This window comes from Scomber scombrus, chromosome 19, assembly GCF_963691925.1.
Source record: "Scomber scombrus chromosome 19, fScoSco1.1, whole genome shotgun sequence".
Classification (NCBI taxonomy): Eukaryota; Metazoa; Chordata; class Actinopteri; order Scombriformes; family Scombridae; genus Scomber; species Scomber scombrus.
Genome location: NC_084988.1, coordinates 12419664 through 12443181, shown reverse-complemented (window position 1 = coordinate 12443181; position 23518 = coordinate 12419664). Strand labels below are relative to the sequence as shown.

Here is a 23518-nt window from a genome sequence, read left to right as displayed (position 1 = left end):
TGAAGTCAACATAAAAATCTTACAATGAGAAAAGGTTGAAAAATCGTTCTTACTATTAAAGAGGAATTAAATGATGGTGAATCCTGATATCACATTTAGAGCCAGAGTGCACTGTAATTTGATTCTGGGTGTTTCAAAAGATTATTTTAACTAATCCTCTTTCATACCAACCCTCAGCTTATTACATCAGTGTTCAGCTTTGTGATACTTAACAGCAATTTAAGCCAAGTGAATTACCTTAAACTTAAACCCTCTCTTGAATAGACAGACGTATATCTGAAGGAAACAAGTGCCAAAACTTCCAATTAAGATCAACTTGCAACAAAATTGTGTGTATCTTACCGCCTACAGTAGTGGCCCTGTGCATCATCCCTCAGGTCAGATGGTGCTGTATTGTTCTGTGTGTCATACCTTGGTATTACGTGTGAGAGGACAATTACGTTGCGTAAATCTCTGTAATTAGGGATTTCTTTTGCGTGAACACAGACAAGAGGTTATAAAGGTTTTAAATAATGTTTCTGCTGTGACTCAATTTAAAGATTAATTGTCAAGGAGCGTTTAACAGTTTAATTCACAAATAATTAGGATACCAATACAGATCATATGTGATTCTTTGAATTGTCATTGAGGTATTATACAACCAGTGTCATTATAAAGTTACATGGTATTATACAAAAATGACTCATTCCAATATGAGCTGAAAATGTAATTGTTTGAGGAATATAAATTTAAGTCTAATACTTGATTTATTTATTGTGTCATGATTCCATTTAAAACAGAAAAAAACCCGGCTAGATTAAAAGAATCCCCCACAGTTATCATGAAAAAAAGTTCTGTTAGTTCATTAAGTAATTATGTAAGTATTCCTGATATGATATTATTAGTACTATTTAAGTCAGAATTCCAGATAATTTACAACATATTTATGTCATGACACATTATTGTGACTCAGGGCTTCAGTATTAAATGCTTTACCATGGCAGCATCATCATGATGCATTATGACAATGCATTTCTGCTTCTGATGACTATGCAGTGAGGTGAGATGAGATTGAATAACATTTAAGTGCCATTTCACCTGACAAACTGTATTTTGTAGTAATCTTAATTCATGACACATAATCAATCAAAAAGGTAATTTAGCAGAATTTCTGCTTCATCTTACAATAACTTTTTGGTTGTACAGTCAAACAGGGTGAATTAATTTGACACAAACACTGAATAACAGAATAACATAAAGACAATGTTGTGAGAACCCACATTCAACACAGCACATGGTTTGTGGCCTTTACTCCTCTCACCCGCAGTTATGACGAGAGTAAGATAACACTTTGTCTCAACTGTTGACCCCGACATGATGTATAAATTACACTCCTGTGAGTGTCGCAGTGAAATATGATGTGAGTGATGATTTCTCAACTGGATACTTTGTACTCTCTCAGTATATGTGATTTAGAGTACTGTGTCAGAGTGTACTCTTTTGTTATTTTTGGCATGTGTGGCATTATTACGGCAGATATTTGACAGAGAAACAGTGTACTGTATTTACTTATGAATGAGTAATGTATGAATGCGTGTGAATTTGGCTGCGTGTTGGACTTTAGGTGAGCACTGCATGTGCATGATGTTGTTTACTATGTGTGTGTATGTGTGTGCGTAGGGTTACTCACTGATCTTACAGATGCTACCTGCATGTTTTGTGGCTGTCTGGCAGTGCAGCGTGACTTGATTCATGGTTGACTGCCCACAGCTTTATTCTGTTTGCCACATCTCTTTCCGTGTTTAAAAAACTTTTTCTATTTGTGTGTGTGTGTGTGTGTGTGTGTGTGTGTGTGTGTGTGTGTGTGTGTGTGTGTGTGTGTGTGTGTGTGTGTGTGTGTGTGTGTGTTTGTGTCAGAGACAGTGACAGAGAATAAGAGTAAGAGACAGAGATCGCTCTCATCTGTCTGAAACCTGAGTAGAGAGAGGGGAGCAGAGTGAACAAAAGGTTGTTTAATTTTCTTTCTTTTTTTTCCTGTTGTCTTTGGTTGTTCCTTCATATTTTCAGCACCCTGCAATCACGGCATCTTGTTAGCTTTGGATTCAGGTTAAACTTGTTGCAGGAGACGACAACTCCCTCCCTCTCATCCTCCTCCTTCCTCTACCCCCCTTCTGTCTCCCCCACCCTCCTCCTCTCCTCCTCCTCCTCCTCCTCCTCCTCCACACATCTTCTCCAGTTCTCCATTCACACTTCTGTTTTGATTTACATTTTCCTTTTACGTGTGACAAGCAGGACTTGTCTTGAAGGCATGAGTGTCTCTCCTGGCCTCGTCTATTCATTCTGTCCCCCCCCCCCCCCCCCCCCTGCTGCACTGGCAGGTGAATTCTCTGAGTGACTTACAATAGCAGGTGCATGTCTGCCAGATATGACTTTCAAATATTATGTTTACAGTGTAGGCATGGATGCAACCCAATCAGCAATCTGATTTAAACAATATTTAATGAAAGTATTCCCTGCATACAGTTTTCCCATTTACAGTGTTGATGACTGAAATGGTCAATGTTTCCCAGATGAAGTAGGGTGAAAACACTTCCTTTTTCAGTGTGACAAAGTGTTGGGAGTTTTAATGTAGTGTTTAGATTTTGTAGAACTGTCACTTTTGAACTTTTAGTGGCCTAATGTAAGATGGGATGTGCAAACATCTACATTTCTGCATCTGATCTTTAAATTGCGTAATTATTCTCTGTATATTCTAGTTTAAGCCCTATTTTCCCTCTTTGACTTAATTTAAGGTGAAATAAGAAATCAGAAAATGTTGTTTACGTGGTCATTTCATATTTAGATATTGTCCTAACTGTGAACAAATCAAATAATTTAAATCAATGTAGTCTGAAATTGATGCTGCCTGCTGGTGATTTTTTTTTTTTTTTTTTTTTTGTGGCCTAAAATCTCTCACAAAATCAGCAGAACATAAAGTAGTGTCTGTGGGTGTTTCACCTTTATTGACTCATTGTATTTTTGGCAAACAGACATCTCTCACCATTCAATTCTTCGCCCACAACATGAATTAATTTGTCTGGATTTCAGCAATAATTGCCCTGCTATTTGAGGGTATAATAAAAGAGTAAAGGATATGTTCCACTAATAAATGCTACTTTAAATAGGATGAAATTTCATCAAATAATTTCTACTCACCCAGTTTTTTTAGTTAGATATCAAACAGAGTGAAAGCAGTTTTTCAAAAAAATATTATTGTGTTTGATATTAATATACCTATATACTTAAATTAAATGAATTTAAATACAATTTAAATACATTATATATTTCTACTTTAATACAAGCCAATCAAAGCTAGCAATCAATGTTTCAGCTTTCTAAACCCTTAATTTTATTTGAACTATTCAGTAGCATTTAGAAATTAAGAATACCCTAGCCTACTTTAAAAAAGAATATTTTGAAAAAGAAGAAAATAGCTACTTTAGACCTAAGTGATGTGAACTTTTGACTTAAGGAGGCCGTAGGAGATTAAATAACAGACAGACAAATAGCTTTTTGGAGAGAAAAACTAATTAACTCATTTTTATGGTAATTGACTCTGGCTGCAGACCAAACCTCACAGGGATTGCACACCAGTGCGTCAATCTTCCTTGTTCTTCAACCTGCGATGAGACGCACCCTGCTGCAGCCCTTGAGCAGGGCACGCTGTGATTGTTCTGGAGGCTTGAAGAGAAAAGGAGTGTGTGGTTCCTCTAATTCTCCAACGAGCTGAGACATGTAGACTGAAACTGGGCGCGAGACGAAGAAAGGAAAAGGGAGGGAGGGAGAGAGAAATAGATTATGGGGCAGTATCACAGGTGAATATGGAATTTTTTCACTCTTCCCTCTAATCCAGGTAGGATTTTGCTAGGTGAAAGTCAATGTAAGCTTTATATAGCCATAATATGTTTTAATATTGTTTGTTTTAAGATAATAAAAATGATGAAAGAGTTAAAAAGTTGATTATTTTATGCAAATATTATCTTGAAAACAAGCAGACAAACACAAAAATAAACCTATAAAAGTGTCATAAAGAAGATAAAAGTGAATGATGCAAGAGGAAAGATAGTAAATAAGTGTAAGAGCACTACAAAAGGAGGAAATGTGTGCACAAGAAGGACATGCCTGTAGAAATCTGTTTCTGACTGAGAGTTTCAGCAGTGACACAGTGAGGTGGTCTGAACATGTTCCCTGCTTTATTTGAGATGATGAAGCAACAGGCCCTGGAAAGCTCTCCTCCTCCACTATCCCACGGGAATATCACCACTCATCCATAGAGGAAGAGGGACAGAGAAGGATGGGCTGGATGAGGAAAAGAAGGAGGAGGGTGGGAAGGAAAGGAAAGGAATGATGGGTGGGTGGAAGAGGGAGAGAGATGTTTATCGTCAGCGGGAACGATGTGTGGAAAATAGTTCCTGCCTCACCGAAGAGTGATAATGATAATTGATCAAACCTGCACACATGCCTGGTTGAGTGTCATTTCCCATAAACATATTCTCACTGCTGCCCACATCTTCTTCAGTTTCCACTTGACTTTGACCTACACCCTCAAAGTGAACATCCATGCCTGTATACACACTGACACTGCATGCATAAAAACACAATGACATAGTATATAGACACAAAACCCCAAATCAATCACGCACCCACATTTGACTCATGCAAAGAATTGAAACTCCAAGGAACACTTTGTCTTGTAATTGCGCCAGTGTCCCATCCTGTTGAAGATAAAGAGCAGATTGTTGCGACATCTGGCGATATCATGTCTCGTTGTGAAGAATATGATCTGCACTGTATCTGCTGTGAACCTACACTGCATGCGTGTCGTATTACTGCTGGCAGGAAATTTTGACCAAAATATCAGACTCTGCTCTTCTCCAGGTGACATATCCAACTCACCTGGCAGATATTCCTTAACATTACTACTGATGTGATGTATAATGGTTAAGATTACTTAAGCAGAGAAGATATTTTCTTAATGTTTCACTTATGGAAAGCTGAAACTTGTTTAAGATAGGTAATCCATCAATGTTAAAATTATGGTATGATTTGGTATGGCAGCGTTTTGCTGCCAGCATAACAAAAAGAATGTGCTCATTTTCTTGTTATAATGAGAAACTTTACTCATTTGAATACAATCCTTTGTTATTACATAGATTATTTTCATGTTATAACAAGATAGTTTTATGTTATAATAACATACTTTTCTGGTTATTACTAGATACGGTACTAAAGTTTTACCATTTAACTTTTCTGATATCTATCCGTAGCCTATATCTAATAACATATAATCTTATCTTATCTTGTTATATAGCAAAACTTGTTTATTTGACAAATTGAATGTATCTCATTAAAACTAACTTTTTTCATTATAACATGTAAAGTTGGTAACTCATTATAACAAGAATCTTTGTTGAAACAAGAGGAAGATCCAGTCAGTGCCTATAGAGATGATATACATTGGCTAGAAAAAGTGGCGTACTTTGGGGGAATGGTCAGCAGTAAATTTAGGTTTGACTGTTGGGAAACATACTTATTTGAGTTAAATGAGAAGGTCGATAAGACTGAGAACAGGGGAAACAGCTCACCTACCTGTTTCCAAAGGTAACAAAAACCAGCATATACCACATCATCAAATGTCAAGTTGTGGTTTACAGGGTGTTTTGTGCAGGACTAATTCTTCTAAAGCCCAGGTTGTCATTTTGACTCTTTTGTGTTTGTACAAATTAAACAAATGAGATGGGACATGTTAGCTTTGGACGGAGCCATGCCAACAGTTTCCCTGTTTCCTGTCTTTGTGCTAAGCTAAGCTAAGCTAACGGTTGCTGGCTTCAGCTTCATATTCATCATACAAACAAGGGAGTGATATCAATGTTGCTACCTTGACAAGAAAGCCAATAACCCAGTTTCCTAAAATGTTAAAGCAATGTGCTAAAACTCGCAGAACTTTTGCTATAGCCTTTTAAACCCTTTATTTAAAGACCAGTGGATTGCCCCAAATTTTGCACACAATTTCTTTATACAGCAGTTTTAATTTGTCATGTTATAAATGTAAGACTGCGAATGTCTCCTGTGGAGCACACTATTACTTGCACACATCTGAGGATGTTACATGAACAGTTATGCACATATTTCTAAGTGGTCGTGAGTTGCTATAGATAAGAGTGTCCTCTTCAAGCAGAAGAACTACGAAGTGAGGGTTGTATCTACCTCTGGCCTCAGGGATCCAGAATGAAACCTAATATGGAAATGAGCCCAATACCTGCTCTCTGTTTGGGTGGGACTGCAATTAGTGGCCTTAACACTATAAAGTGGCTGTGTATATGTGGCAATCTATCATGCGATTTTATTTGACCTTTTTATCTTGATTGTGTGACTTAGCAAAACCAGATTTTCACAACAGTATGTCTCCCTGCCTTTCATAAATGTGCAGTGTGTGTGTGTCTTACCTCTGGCAGTAAACGTTTTACCTTCAACTATTGATGTTGGATATGAGTTACTGTATGTCTCATATGCCAACCTGCTTCATTCTTCATTATAAATAAACAAACTGACACAGCTCAACAGTTTCTATCTATATGCAATCTGTTTCCAAATAGCAGATGTTGCCAGTTTGAGTCACTGAATCAATGTTCTATCAAACATAGTGTTTCTTTAAATCTCAACACTCCCTGAATTTTTGGCGGACGTTCCCCCTACACGGTATTACGTCATTAATTTATCCGTTAGCTGATATGGCAGAGCAGAGAGACTGAGAGATGTAGAAGAGATGTGGCTGGTGTGACAGACGACATTATCACCTGTCTATATCTCTCACCTTTGTTTGTGTGTGTGTGTGTGTGTGTGTGTGTGTGTGTGTGTGTGTGTGTGTGTGTGTGTGTGTGTGTCTGTTGCTGTGCATGTGTGTATACTTGGAGACCGCATGTTTATACATAAGAGAGCGAAATATGGGATGTGTGCTTATTTGTAGTTTTATGTGTGCAAGTCTGTGTCCTCACAGTACAGCATGCATGTGTCATTCCACAGTTGCTGTTATCTTACTGCCACTCAGATGAATTCTTACCAACGCTCCAAAAACAAAAGTGAAGTGTGAGACAGAATTGAGTGAGGAATGACTGTGGACAAACATGGTACAGACCACAAATACCTACAGACTTTCCACTATCTTAAGCAAACAGCCTACATCCCCGTCTTACTGTGGGAAAAACAGAATTCCGCAGTTTGAAAGGACAGTAGGTGATGCAGAAATAATAGAGAATTAATAAAAGAAAACAGCCTGCAAAATGTCCTCTGAATGCTGACTTTAAGATAAAATCTTCAAAAGGTCATACAAGTGAAATTTAGTTTTCCCAAAATTCCACCTGAGTCACTTTGCAGTATCCTTGTTCAATAATAATAATTTCTATAGAGAGAGAGAACTTTTGTGTTTTTATGTGATTTGTCAGCAAGGAAAAAGACATCACCTGCAGTAGTCTCGCATTGCTGCTCGCTCTCAGGCAGGGTGCTAGTGCGCTTGAGCAACAGGATGCTGACTGCAGCTCATTGTTGCCACCGTTAGAAGTAATTTCTGATCCTTACATATCAGATACATATACATATTTATACCATAAGGCAATCTTTAACTTTAACCAACATTAACTGGATGTATTTTCTCTTTTCATGTAATCCTTTTCGAGCGAAAGCTTTTTTTTAGCATTTCATGCACAGTGCTCTATTTGTGTTTTACAACTTTGTCCTCATTGCATCAAACTGCAGTAAACCAGGCCCCTTTTTTGTCTCTAAAATCCGCTTTTAGATACTCCATCAACACAGCTGCCCTGAAGCAGAGCTCAGAGAAATGCTTTCGTATTGAGCAATGATACCACAATTTCCCCTCTGCGGCTTTCCCCTGCCCCAGGCCCATAGTGTCCTAACTTCCAATAGCCAACATGTAAATGTCAAAGTTCCTAATCTTTGAAGTGTCTCAGAGGTCCCAAACTCTCCCATTCCCTCCACTGTTTCAGGAGGAGGTCTAGCAGAAAGCATATCCTCCATACTCCTCATTTCTCTCCCTATTCTTACATTTAAATCCCCCTCATGTCCTCCCCCTAGCTCTGATCCGCCACTCAGGGTAATGTGGAGTTTCTGGGAGTGGCTGCTGCTGGCTGGTGGCTGGAATATTAGAAAGGAGAGGGGGACTGATGAGGTGGGGGCTAAGGAGTCTTTCCAGACTCTTGGAGCCTCTCTAGTCCAGGTCAAACAAAGTGAAAAAGAGGTCCCCCCATTCAGCACAGTTTCACAGAGAGCTCCTGGCAGAGGTCAACAAATCATGCAAACACACACATTGGTAAACTAACTGCACACAGAGCTCAGAGAACAACAGAGTGTCCTAAAAAGAATGAGCTGATTTTAGTATCAAACTCATACACCAGCTCACTCTTGCAATAAAAGGCTTGGTATCAATAGTTGACTGAATCAAAATCAAAAACCATAATGCAAGCCAATTTATTATTATTATTAATTATTACTACTGTCGATACTTACCCAGGACTTGCAACACATAAGAGTTACCAAATTTTAGTTCTAGCTTCATCTTCAACAAATAGCAGCCTCTTGGTTTTCTCACTCACTCCACTTTTGTGTGCCTTTTTTTAGAGTTACGATGAAGTCAATTTCCTCTTGAATATGTGGTTTGCCAACAAAATGTTTTGAAAAATGTCAATCAGAACAGCATATCTTAAAACACTGGTATTCAGGTTCAAAAAATATCCAATGTTACATACAGACAAAATGCAATGTACTGTTGTGAGCCCCTCATTGTAGTTAATACACACTTTTACACACAACAAGGGAAAGGGAAGAGACAGTAAAGGCAAAAGAGAATGCAAAGAGGGGATAAAAGGAAGACAGAGGAAAAGCTTATTTTAATGCAATGTGCAGTCTTTCACAACCTGAATCCTTGCTATTTTTGAGACATTTCATTTTAACAATAGAATAAATCTGGTTCTAAGGATGCCAAGGGTAAAAGGGGAAATGAAAGTAGTTAAGAAAGGAGCAGCATTGGTGGAAAAGGGGAAGTTGTGCAGTTAAGGGGAACATGTCGGGGCCTTATAGCAACAGGTGAGTAACAAGCCTCAAGCTCCTTATATCTCTGGCAATCCTCAGCACACATTCCTCCATGACAAACCAGGCATTAGAGCAGATGAAGAGATAAGAGAAAGAGATGTAGAGAGATGTATGCAGTGTAGGAGTTGATGAGAAGGATCAGCAGCAGAACAAAAGATCTTATTAATTTTTTGTCACCCTCACTGTGGTTTAAGAGGTTTAATTTGCATGATCTTTACATTTTAGGCTTTAGGTCATGCTGAAAATGTTCTCAAGCAGTAGGATCAGGATAAGATTTAGCAGTCAAACAGTCATAAGGGAAAGGAGAAACAGGAAAAGTAGGTGAAAGGAAGAGTAAGTGGGAGACAGGAAGAAGAAAGAGAGGTATATAGTGGGAGGAGAGAGGTGATGATAGAGCCCTTTGTCAGCAGCAGTCGTGCGTAGAGCCACCACTGACGTGTGTTTGTATGCTGCCATGCATGGCTGCATACAAACACGCACACGCACACACAAACAGTCACACAACAGACCAAAGCACCTGGACACTTGGGTCTCGGTTTCTTGCTCCATAAGTGAGTTTCAAGGCATGACAGGTAGTCGTTTGAACATCTCATGACATTCATCCGTCTTTCCTTTCCCCATCGTTCCCACCCTGTGGGGTTGGGACAGAGGTCTTATAGGACCATTGACATGAGTTCACAATCAGAAATGAAAGTAAAACAGTGAACAGCAAAAGATTAGACACTAGATTTGATTTAACTTTATTTATGATTGGGTTAGAGTTTCTTAACGTGTGTTTTTAGTAAGTTTAGTGAAGTCAAACAGGAACTTGACTCCCAAACTCACTTTCTCATTTTCCTGCAGATATATTGTTAGGCATCCATGTCCTCATATTCTAGGTCTGCAAACTCAGATTTTCAAATATAAAACACTTTATTTTAAATGATGTACATTACAAATGATTTTTTCTAGAAAATAACTGTAAAGAATTGTTAGAGCTGCTCAATATAAAGACAAGAAAATATGAATTCATTCAATTTTTAAATGGAAACTTTATTCTCCATATATGTTGAAATATATGCTGACATTTTTTTCAAGTTCAGATGACCTGACTAAAAGACTATTTTCTAGCAAAAATTGACATTAATCAACTGGAAGTGGACCAATTGAACGAACTATCTCAAATTTCCCCATGAGTACAACATTTTAGGATTTAAAACAAAAAAAATTGTCAGGGATTTATTTGAATTTATTTGGTCTTTCACCTTTTTCTAATCCCAACTAGATCATAAAATCATTAATGATTTGCTTTTTAGGGGTTACCATATGATCAAACATACAAGTAGAAAGCAGTAAAGTATTCAGCAGTTGATTTTTATCCTTCATTGCACCTTTCTAAGCAACTTACTTTCAACAAAAAGTCACATTCCTCTTAAAATATATGTTTGATTGTGAACAATATCACAAATATCTAGTGTGGTTCAGTGAGCATTTGAATAGATGTCTGTATCAGGGCCTTTAGAATTTCTCTTGTGGAGCAGAGAGAGAGAAACACAGTGAGTGAAGTGAGAATAAAAGAGGTAATATTTTGATGTGTTAATTACAGAGCACTAATGAGGGAGATTGATAAAATGTAAAGCAGACAGGTGAGAGAAAAAGAAACCACAGGCCAGAGAAGCTTTTCACACCCTCAACGAGCTGATGAAAAGTGGAGAAACCCGCATCCATGTTATTGTGTTATCTGCTCTGTTGACTCCTTTTTCTCTCCTCCATACCTCATCGGTTTATACCATATATCTGAGTGGGTCCTTAAAGAAGCGCAAATATGTACAAACCTAAAAGAAAACACATTTTTTGTTAACTAAATTTAGAAAGCTCAGGGAGGGATCATTAACTTCAGTTCATTTCATTAATTTTAACAGTGTCTTCCAACTGTATGTGCATGTAATGTGGAGAAATGTAGGTGTGCCATACGAAGAAAGTCTTCCTTCTTTCTCTTTCTCTTCTGATTAAATGCCAACTAGCCCTCAGGCTCTCCGTGTGTGTGTGTGTTTTTCTACGAGGGTGTGTGTGAGTGTGTGGGTAGGCTGCACAGCACGCACCCTTGTGAGTTACCACGCCAGATTCCCTCAGGTATCAGCCGCAAGAAGTGCACTCGCGCACACACACACACACACACACACACACACACACACACACACACACACACACACACACACACACACACGCACGCATGCACGCACGCACACACACACACACACACACACACACACACACACACACACACACACACACACCAGTGAACAGATAAACAGCTACATGCACTTATATGCATGCATTACGTGTGTTTGTGTGTGTTTAAGCGTGTACCAGTGTGTGGGTGGAGAACATTATCTTTGACTGACATGCAAACCTTACAACCCTCATTCTGCTCTGGGATTCCTGGTAGTTTGAGCTGGGTGTAAAATGTGTTGTCCTGTTGTTCTGTTAAGTCATAATGAAAGTGAAAATTTCATCTTGTAGTTAGGATATGCACAAATACAAGTCAGTGTTTTTTTAAAACTTATTTCCTTGGCTCCCCATCTGAAATAAATCCCACTTCCACATGCAAAGCCAAAATATATTTAGAAGTCATTGCTGTACTTGTTGATCAGAGCAAATATATGTCATTCATTCAAAACACTTTTGGCAGGAAGATATATATAATTTCGTTGATGTCATGGAAAATATCAGTATCTATTTACTATTATTTTGATATCAGTAAATTGCAGTGGTGGAAAATAACTAAATTGCAGTGGTGAAAAGTCACTAAGTACATTTACTCAAGTAAGATTTTGAGGTACATGCACTTTACTTGACTTTTTTCCATTTTGTGCTACTTTATACTTCAACTACATTTTAGGGGAAGTTTTGTGTGCAATTCCACATTTGTTCGGTACAGTAGCTATAGTTACTAGTTACTTTCCAGTTTCCATAAACAACATATCTTGACTAACTGCAACATTCAATTGCGGCTTACTGTTCAAGTCAGTGCATCATTAACAACCATAATATCCAATTGTATAATATATATGACAATATAAACCTCCAAATACTAATACTAAATACAAACTAAGTAAGAATTTAAATGTAGTATTATTATTTCAATGGTATTGCTACACTTACTCAAGCAAAGAATGTGAGTACTTCTTCCACTACTAGTACATCAGCACAGTTTTACTAATTTTTTTTTTTTTTTTTTTTTTTTTGCTCTTTTCTATTATTCTCTCACAATTTATTGGACTCTTCATTTATTTGAAATAGAGATTGTTAGATGTATTATTATGAAGGTCCTGTATATAGCATATTTCGCTGTGTTACTGGGTGTTTAACAGTATTGATCAAATAGTAGAACATGACAATTTAGAGAATCGACACTATCAGCACAATTCTAAATTTAAGTTAAGTTTAATTACTATATATTGCTTTTAATTGCTCTGTTTAAATCCTTTTAAAATCTTTTTTTCTGTTTAAATCATAAATACACTGAAGTTAAATATACTGAATCTTATAATTTCATAATTTTTCTTTTTTTTGAGCTTCCCTTAAACCCGCCTTCCCTTGGGAGTTTTGACCATAACAGTAAGTTTCTATGCTCACTAAAACTTAAAGACAAAAAAATCTGGTGTATGACATGGAAATGGAGGGAGAGAGTGCAAAATGATACTGAAACACTATTAACATTTTAAAGCAGAGTTCCAGGCATCTCCTGTCTTTTCTCCAAGTCATTACCAAACCTTTCACACCTCTGTGATCCCCAGTCTCACTCTTTTATCCTGAGCGATAATGAGATTCACACAGCTCCTGCCTTGGATTGTCTTGCAAAGAGGTCTCTTCGCTGCACACACTCATACACATGCAAGCCAGTTTCTCTCCAGCCTGGAAAGAGTTAATGATCCTACACCTGTCCTATCAGACACCTGTTTCAGGTCTCTCAGCCAATCAGAGAAGAGAGGGAAATGCTCTGCTGGCTAAAATAAATCTGGGCCCCGCTTAGACTGAATCACAACACTTGACTCATCTGTGTGTCACTGCTTCTCTCTGTTAGACTGACACTGAAACAGTGAAGAGTTGAAATTAAAGGAACCTATTCCACAGCTGACTTGGATTGGAGACATGACCAAAGAGACTGAGTAAGTTCTGTCAGGATATTTTCTTCTGTTTTGCTATAAAATTTATCAAGATTTTTTTTGCCCCAAATGTGACTTTTATTCATTAAGTTAAAACATGTTGGCTTAGACTTGGCGTAATACAGTAAGTGGTTCATTTTAGATTCCAGGCTGGGGGACAGAAGCCCCCCTTCTTGCTATTTGCAATGAGACCCCCATGTGAAAAAAGCCTGTTTTAAGAGAGGGGTGTTTTGGAGGGGAAATTGATATGGATAGATTTAGCACACACACAAACACACAGAAAGTCGGGGCTGTGGTTGTAGCGGGTCTTTTTTCGGGTTGTGTTGTCACTAACCTAGGGGCCACAGAGCACAAAAGGACACTGGGAAATAAGAATCTCCTCTTGAGGTGTTGGACATAGACAGAGGGCAATGACAGCATGTAATGCATTAAATTACATAATGGGGAAACCTTAGACAAGACCCCCCTCCCCAGCTCCTAAGTTTTTGTGTTAAAGCATCTGCACTCGACTGATGGAGTATGAGAGGAAGAGACAGGTGCATGTTAGAGCAGGTGTCTGATTTTTGTTTTATTTTTTTCTCAGCATTTAATATAGCAATAATATCAAGAAAGCAAACTGCAATCTCGCATGAAAAGCTGTTGAAATGTACAGAATTCCATGCCCAAATACAGTATTTCTAGTCATCCAGGTGTCATGCTCCTTCATTAATCCTTGTGAGAATGCTTGGATTTCCCTTTTAAGCTTTGGTTGTACTGTGGTTGTGAACACCTGTGGTCTATTTCTCCTGTCAGCACTTTTGATTGTTGATCCAGAGTAAACTTCGGCTGTTTGTTAATTTGCTTCTTCAGACAAACTCCAAAGGGGGGGCTTATCCTGGTAAGCAGGATATTTACTATCAAATGTCACTGCAAGTCTTTCCAAACAAATCCAGTCTTCAGAATTCCAAGTTTTATTTTATTTTATGCAAGTGATGTGGAAAACCAGAGCTCACATCAGTGACAGTTGTGGGTTTCTGTTTACTTAGTAAGAAAATCTTGTCATCTCTTTTGAGATCTATGCAAATAAGAGGGTTTATACAGGATTCAAGAATGCAGAATGTTTTTCTTTCACAGCATTGGAAACCACAAAACACTGGATGTATGTATTGTGTGTGGAGGTGGGTGGGTTGTTAGTGGGTGGCCCTTGGCTTTTTAAACCTTTTTGACACCACTGCTTCTGAGAGATGTTACTCAGCGCTGTGGTTTTGCAATCGAAACCCTTCATGCTCAGAGGCAAGTATGTGCAGTGCCCCTAGGCTCAGTCAGTGCTGGTAAACTCTAGCTTATTGCTCTCTCAAACCCTTTGTATCAAACTTTTAAACAATCAAGTAAATACATTTATTTCCCTTGCTGAACCACTGCAGACTTTTACATGTATATTTATCTTTGTGATTTTTAAATATATGAAACTGTCAATGTAACTAATTACTCTTAACTCTTTTACACTCTGTATAGGACTCTGGGACTGGTCTTTCAGAGCGAGAACTTCAACTATAACCGTTACACAAACTACATCATGGACTCCTGGTCTTACCTGGAGAACCCTATCCCAGAGCAGAACCACTCCAAACCCAGACTCCACCCTGGAGATGACCTGGCAGCCTTAACCATGCTTTATGAGCAGTGCAAGGTAGATCATTTTGAATCAATACAAACAAACAGAGTACATTAAAGAGTACATTTTAACTTCTTCACTTTGAACACTTTTTAAATATGTTTTCATTTTTACAGAACCAGAAAGATCAGAAGCTTACTGCCTGCAACCGCAACATCTGCAAACCAACAGAAAGGTAATACTCAAAAACTCAAAAGTGGGACTTTTTACAAAGTAGACGTCAAATTTATTAGAGAATACAGAAAGAGAAAGGCAAGGGCTTTGTGAGGTCAGGAGCAGGTGAGTGGGTAATCCCCAAGTCAAACAGTCAGAGGGGATCATTGTCTACCTCTCCAGTCTTTCTATCATCATCTCTGCCCTGCTTAAGGAGTTTCACAACAGGTGGACAGACAGTTGTTTTTCATCCCTGAGCTCCCTATTCCTACTCCTTGTTAGCTGGATGAGAAATGGCCATTGTTGGGGCGCAGTGTTGTTCTCTCAAACACAGAGAAACTCAAACACAGTGAAGAAAAAAAGATGGATTAAGATACAAATAGTACCCACCCAGACGAGTTAACTTTGCAGTAGCTGTGTGTGCTTAGAGACAGTTGAAGTGCTTTAACTGACTGGTATGCATTTGCACTGGCTGGATAGATATGGCAGTCTGTAGGCTTCTGTACTACAGTGAGTCACTTTTAGGTTGTTTGTTTCCTTACTTTATTGTTACCTGAGTTTTACCAAGCAAGCGGACCTGACTAAAGTGGTTGTGCTGTTTTAATTAATTCAATTTCTCTTTCCCTCTCGCTTCCCTTTTTTCCCCCACCATTCCAGGACTCAAACCAACACCAATGAGCTTGTTTCATTGGAGACATCCGCCAATGTCATGAAGATCCTCTCTGAGAGCATTCCCACCAGCCACCCCCAGGACATTTTGGGATCCAAGCATCACACCTCCCTGCCCATCTCTGCTCCCACCAACTCAGACACCTACACCACCCTGACCAGCGTGGTGGCAGACACTTACGACAAGCAGGAGCTCAACATCATCTTTGATTCTTTGCTGCAGAAGTGGCCAGAGAATGGGCCTTTCCCTGATGCCAGCACCGAGGTAAGCCTCATTATTTGAAAACTGAGCCGTGTTTTCCTGTGCAGCTAGTTTTCTGTGTGGCATTTCTGTGTCTACGCCTCCCCATCTTTCCTTTAATTAACGCACGTCATTGTGTTTTGTGTGGATGTCAGACTCTTCCCTACAGCGACCCCTTCCCTGAGGATCATTCCAGCCCTGTCTACTCAGGCTCCTACACTGCCTCCCCACCAGAGAGATACAGCAATGAATTCCAGTTTTCCCTTGGTGCTCCATCTGCATCCCCTTACAAATCCAATGAGCTGCCCATGGTCTACCTTAACAAGGGGCAGTTTTACCCCATCACTCTCCAAGGAGTGGACAGCAGTGCTTGCCTCACTGCCACCAAAGTCAAGGTGAGACATAATCAGGAACAAATGGAGTACAGCCTCCTAATTATTATTGCTTTGTTTTTTCTGCATGTGGCTGCATATATTTTTATTAGTTACATGATTGTGAAAGTGGCATACTTCCAGGCTTTTTATTTTTATTTTTTACGAGCCCATGAATACATACATTTTTTACATGCCACCAAGTCTGTCCCATGGGAGACAGCTCCTTGGTGACTAATTCCTTCTCACTGGGCTGGTACCATTAAAACGACAGTGACCTGCCCCCTTTAATTTATTCCTACACTGGTGAAACTGAGGCCATGAGTTCAGCGGAGCTCAGCCGCGCTCCATTTGTCTGCTCTGACACACGCAGAGTGAAAAAACGAGGTGTGGTGTGGTTTGAAAACATAGTTAACAACGCTTTTCTTTGTCAAGCGAATCATAGGATAAGAATATACACAAACACACACCAGCTCATTGCAAATAACTGATGACAATGTGAATAGAAAGGGGGGATTTGGAGTGATGAATGAAACATGATGGGTTTTAAATGAGAGTCAGTCATTCGTAGAAAATGGAGGCTGCTGTGAAGAGTCACAGTCAGCCAGACAAATGTATTTAATTCTCTTCCTCTCTGCTTTCCTAACACTTTTCTTTATGATTTTCTGTATCTTTCTCCACTTCAGACAGTCGTGATGGCTGTGTTTGAGAATGACAAGAGCCCAGAAATGCAGCTCCGCCTTTGGAATCACTGGCATGCCCGCCAACCAACTGTCAAGCAGAGGGTCATTGACATCGGTATGTTCTTCACACACGAAAATACGCATGCAAAATCGCGTACACCAAATACACAACAGAAGAAGTTCCTCAGTTTTCCGTCATGTGTCATTCTTATCTGATTACACACCTGAAGAGACTTTTCTAAGGATGATTATAAAGAAAGATTAAAAATGTTTTTGTTTCCTTTCATAGCGGACTACAAAGAAGTGTTCAGCGGCATTAGCAACATAGAAGAGGTGGCCTTTAATGCTCTCTCTTTTATTTGGAACCCGAATGAAGAGGCCAAGGTAAAAACACACTCTTTCACCCACATCAAACCAGGATGCATAGACTTTATTATATAAAGTGGCTCCGAAGGGCCATTTCTCTGAAGAGCAAATAAACAGAACAGGTGGAAAATTTATAGCAAAAGAGGTTGTGAGAGAAGGAGTGGCGGAGGAGGGAGGGGAGGAATCCCAGAAATGTGTTTGGCCCTGAGGCTCCTGTCACCACAGCAGGCAAGAGCCACAGCGGCTAATTTGTGTTTCTCTGTGGCCCAAAGGCGCTGGGGTGGGGCCACGAAACCTGCTGCAGGTGGAGAGAAGCAGGAAGAGAGTGCTGCAATGATTATAAAGAAAATATGAAAAATAAATAACTATTTACTTGACATAGAAAAGACAGCAGGCTACACCAAGAATCAATTAGTATCTACTTTTACATCAAACAAGGCTCCAAACATGCCATCATGTTGTGAATGTCAATGGCATGTTAATTTGTTTTCATTGGCATACATTACTGCCCCAGTCTGTCATTATGTCTACTGGAACTGGAAGTATACAATGAAGGCTGGGTGGGAACAAAGGATGTCAACGGTCAAAAACCTGACGCCAACGTGATGTACTTAAAATATGTGCTTCTCTTCTTCTGCAGGTGTACATTGGCATCAACTCCCTGAGCACAGACTTTTCCTCACAGAAAGGGGTGAAAGGCCTGCCTCTAAACATCCAGATCGACACTTACGACTTCAGCTCGGGAACTAACCAGCTCATACACAGAGCAGCTTGCCAGGTCAAGATTTTCTGTGATAAGGTATGTCGCCGTGTCATTTCACTCCACTCACACACTTTTGTCACACAAGTATAATCCGACATCCATTGAAGTGTTTGTAACCATGTGATTGTGTGTATTGTTGTCCTCAGGGTGCAGAGAGGAAGATGCGTGATGAAGACAGGAAGAGAAGCAAGAGGAGGGGGAAAAATGATGCCAACAGTGAGTGTTGTTTATAGGCATCTTTGTGAAATTACACAACACACATAGATTATACAAGAACAGATCATTCTAACATTATGTAACTTCCTGTTTTATTTCCAGCCAACAAATCTTTAGTGACCAGCTCCATGGGCAGTGACTGTACCTTCTTCCAGATCCTGGATGATCACATCACCCAGCCCGTTCTCTTTATTCCAGAGACACACCTCTCCAGTTTACAGCGCATGGTACGTCACACTTTTACGATTTTATAACTGTGCATATTTCTGGCACAATCTCCTCTTCTCTCCTCTCCTCTCTTCTCCTCTCTTCTCCTTCTACTCTTTTCTTTTCTCTACCTGTGTTGACTGAGTCATGGTCCTGACCCCAGTATCCCCGCAGGCAGTAGGACAGACATGAGAGAGGCAGGGAAAAACTGTGGGAAAGTATGCAGTGGGAAAAGTGGGTTTGGAAAGGGGAGGGGATCAGCGAAAGTGAGGCGAAACACCATCTTGAGATCAGATGAGCTAATTGGAGCCGAAACCAGGCACAAGTACAAGACGCTACAGCTGCTGACACCGAGATTAAACTATGGGGGCTTACACAAAACAGACACACACACACACACCTGGCACATCAGCACTGAGACACAGACACCTGACATATGCGCCACCCTCATCTTCTTTCACCCTTTCACTCACACATACACACACACACTTGCAAAAACAGTGAGGCGAGGGTGCTGTTCAGACAGGCCGGTTTTCCCACACTGTGGTGTCTGGAGTTTATATTTATTACTGTGTGTGTGTGTGTGTGTGTGTGTGTGTGTGTGTGTGTGTGTGTGTGTGTGTGTGTGTGTGTGTGTGTGTGTGTGTGTGTGTGTGTGTGTGTGTGTGTGTGTGTGTGTGTGTGTGTGTGTGTGTGTGTGTGTGTGTGTGTGTGTGTGTGTGTGTGTGTGTGTGTGTGTGTGTGTGTGTGTGTGTGTGTGTGTGTGTGTGTGTGTGTGTGTGTGTGTGTGTGTGTGTGTGTGTGTGTGTGTGTGTGTGTGTGTGTGTGTGTGTGTGTGTGTGTGTGTGTGTGTGTGAGATAGTAGAGGGGGAAAAAAGATGACATAAAGAAACAATCAAAGATGCGATTTCCATTCAGATTTAATTTAGATGCAATAAAAATGTTTTACAGTGACTGAAACTCTTAAGAGGAGAATATACATAAACATCACAGTGACTTTATAATGATATACCACACAGACTGCTATGAATGGCTAAGGCAGGAAATGCCTTTGATTGGCCAGAATGATAGAGCATAGAATGGTCCTATCTATGTCTTTCCATCAGTTTCCATGCTTACGTGGCTCTGTTTAGAGGTTATGGGAAATGCAGCCTTAAAGTAACGATAACATTCCTTTTTTGAGGGTGTTGCACACAGACAGTTCGTTGTGTGAAGGGGGACATTAAGCAATGCCTTTATCAGTTGAGTTGTCTTTAATCAGATCTCTGCTCTCTTCTCTGTTTCTGTTTGTTTCTCCAGGCCACTCCTCTGGACGACATCGAAAGGTAAGCGAAGATTTGCTGAGGCAGCATAAACAGCTGTCCATCAGTTTTATTCATCAGTTAGTTGACACATATTGGCTGTTTTAAGCTAACGTGTTTGTCTGTTCTGTTCTGTGTTGCCAGGAATTCTCTTAAGAGGTTGTATCCAGACAGAGACCAGAACAACTCTCCACCCAGCAAGCAACTCCGCAAAGACGACTCACAGAGAAGTAAACAAAACATTTTGTTTCTAGTATTTTTTTTTTTTTAAAGTTGCCATCAGCAACGAGCAAATGAGCTTTCAAGTTTGTGATGCTAAATGTTTTTTCTTTCTTTGCTTGCTCTCTAAAAGTTCTGCTGTACGTGAGGACAGGTGCTGAAGAGGTGTTTGATGCTCTCATGCTCAACTCGCCAACACTGTCAAGCCTACGGGAAGCTGTAAGTGTCACATGATCACTTCAAGAACACTAGTTCCTGATTTATCAGACTTGATTTCTGATTGCTCACATACCATTAACTTTACCATATGTTATCTTGCAAGTGTACCATCTTTCTTTAAGCAGATCTAATGCTGTTATCTCATATTCCTTTTCTTCCTCAGATTTCAGAGAAGTATGGTATGCAAGAAGACACCATTGGGAAAATCTACAAAAAATGCAAAAGAGGGTGAGTATCTTATTGTTTCTTTGGTATGCCTAATGCTCTGTTATTATTACAACTGGCTTCACACACAAGTTGGATTAAGAGAGTTAATTTGACACAAACGATGTGTATAAATCCATGGCTTAGTTCGTGATTTAATCTCATCTTCCTTTAAGGAAGCTCATGTTGACAGACCGGGTAGGTTGGTAAGTTGGCTCGGCCTACTGGAATGTGTTAATGGCAGCTCCTCCAAAAGAAAGACATGACTGAGGGAGGATGAAAAGAGAGAGAAGAAGTCCAGCAGATGAGTCACAGGCAATTGTTGTACTTTGTTTCCATAACCTCTAATCAGAACATCGGACAGTTTTGCAGTGTTGAAAGAGATACATGGTTTGATTAAGGTCAAAGCTCCAGTGGCTTCTATTCACTAGCTGTAGGTCATCAGTCAAGTTGGGTTGTTTTTTTAAAACTGTTGCATGTCACATTTACATCAGCTAAACAATAAGAAAGGTTTGGTGAGTTCTCCAGTCCTGATTCCCAGTTTGGAGCTCCACCCAAAAATAACTTTATCTGTTTAATTTCCTCAAACAAGTGTTAGTGAAAAAGTTGCTGATTCACAAGTATTTGTTTGTAAAGTTATTATAATTATAGCTGGGGAGCAATTACACCCAGGTCAGCTTTGAAAAGGCCGTCATTTATATATATATATATATATATATATATATATATATATATATATATATATATATATATATATAAATGAATCAAATGCATCTACAGTTTCTTTTCTCAGTCAGTGGTGTTGTAGATGAATGAGTCTGGGTCACATTCTGTACAATAACAGAGAAGATCAGACGGCGTTTCTTGAAATGTTAACACAGCCTTCCCGACAAAGGCTGAAACACCCTTGGGTGAGTTTCTTGCTGCTTGCTTGCAGCTATCACTGCAGGGGCAACAGCTAAGCTAACAGGTTGGGTTACATTCTCCCCTGCAGTTCGTCCCACCCCCCTCGTTCGCTCTTGTCTTCAATCAGCCTTGTCGCTGTAGGCAGAAAGCATGAGCCGCAGGTTAGTTCAGTCATTAAAACCTTAAAGACTTAAAGGTTTGTGTTTAGGCAAGGGTGTGGAGGAGGAGGAGGAGGAGGAGGAAGAGAGTGACCTGATTTACTACCCCTACTGATGCAGGAGATATACTGCCACTGTCACACATTGTCACACTAGAATGAAAAGTACCACACACCGCGTTTGTGAGCCAATTTGCATGTCCCAGTTTTGGAGGTGAAAATGCTTTTGCTTAAATAGACCTGTATTGTGCCACTGGAATAACCTTCTTATGTTTGCTTTTGTCTCCCTTCAGGATCTTCATCAACATGGATGACATCATCGTTGAACACTACACCAATCAATCTGCTTTCCTCATCGAGATGTCCGAGGTGGTCACTGGGCAGTTCCAGGTCACTCTCATTGAAGTATGAAAACAAGTCAGCCACCTGCTCCTCTGATGGATGAAACAAATCACAGCTGCCATTTTAAACCATCTCTAAAAGCACTGCCCAGTCAGAGACAATGTAAGCTGTGGACTGCGGAAAACCATTAAGACAACTGGACTGAGCTGGGATTTCAGATGAAAATGTCAAAACCTTTCGGTATTTTGTAAATACCGTGAACCCCCAGTTCTTATGATCTTGTTATTTGAATTTAATATGTTAACATAAGAGCAATTATGATGAATAGCCTGTGTGTGTATATATATATATATATAATGTAAATAGATTTTAATATGACAGTGTTTTATGAACTAGCCATATGCATATGGCAATCCATTTTACACAAACTGCTATGTATTTCAATTTTTTTACAGAGCTCTGTACATGATTTGTACACAGCATATTTTCAGCTTTTTCAGAGATTGATATTCTTGCTGCTTTCAATGTGCTCATAATTTCTTCCATTAGAACCGATGGTGCATTTTCTTACCTGCAACCTGCAAACAATGTGTTTCACTGCCAAAAAAGTCTTCCTGTAGGTTCCTGTTAGTTTCACAAATTCTGAACCTCAAGTCACACATTTCCCTCCATAAAACCACACAGAGTTAGTATTGGCCATCATTTAGCCCAAAAGCTGTGGACATTTCTTAACTGTATGGTGTAACCACAGAGTTTTTCTGGAAACAGTTCAAACACCATAATGTGCATGTATATGTGTGTTTTGTAGGAATTTTTTTTCCTTATATGTTACGCATCATTTCAAAGCGAACATGTATCCCCATAATATTTCATTATTATACCATGGCAATTCTGGTTGTATAAGTCAAATCTTGCCGTTTTTGTAAGAAAATAAAGACAATTCATAATAGGTTTTGTGTCTTCCAGTTATTATGCTTATAGATCTGACTGAAAACCAGTCACAGCTCTGCAAGGATCAGTTATCAACGGAACAAATTAAAGATAAGCATGAATAATGATTCCTGTGTCTATCTGTGTGTGTGTGTGTGTGCCTGTTTGTATGCAATTACAATTAGTCTTTTGGGGTGAGGTGAATATTGAAAATGTTGAGACAGATGATTGCTCTATCAGCTCTCCTGAGAAATCAAACAAAAATTAAGGATCCCATCTGCTTGAGAGAGATCTAGCCTTATTTTCTGTGTTTTCCGTGGGTGTTCAGGTAAGAGGGTCAAATGAAAATGGTCACATAAACCAAAACAACTGACAGTTTTGTTTTCAAGCCATTCCATATGCTCAAAAATAGGCAGCACGCAGTAGCTGAATTGTTAATACATGCATAAGAGCTGAGGGCTTCTCCTTATTTGGCGACACTGACATGGAAAAGCAAGGAAGCACTCTGTCCTAGATATAACACAGACATCCTTTAGCAAGTCAAAGACAATGGGACACACACACACGCGCGAATAGTGAGGCGAGAGTGAGGCAGGGAAGCAGACAGAGGGAGAGGCAGCAAGGCGAGCAGAAAAAAAAGTGGGCAGAC

General features: G+C 39.5%; 1 protein-coding gene across 1 annotated transcript; it reads left to right on the top strand.

Moving 5' to 3' along the window:
• The first annotated feature begins 13254 nt into the window (after positions 1-13254).
• Positions 13255-22008, top strand: grhl3 (grainyhead-like transcription factor 3). Its single transcript, XM_062441022.1, has 15 exons — positions 13255-13271; positions 14763-14937; positions 15045-15097; positions 15733-16009; positions 16141-16380; positions 17043-17154; positions 17329-17423; positions 18046-18204; positions 18315-18390; positions 18487-18611; positions 19891-19916; positions 20037-20122; positions 20245-20330; positions 20494-20558; positions 21891-22008. Exons 1-15 carry the CDS (start codon positions 13255-13257, stop codon positions 22006-22008), a joined length of 1710 nt encoding a protein of 569 aa, XP_062297006.1.
• The last annotated feature ends 1510 nt before the right edge of the window (positions 22009-23518 follow it).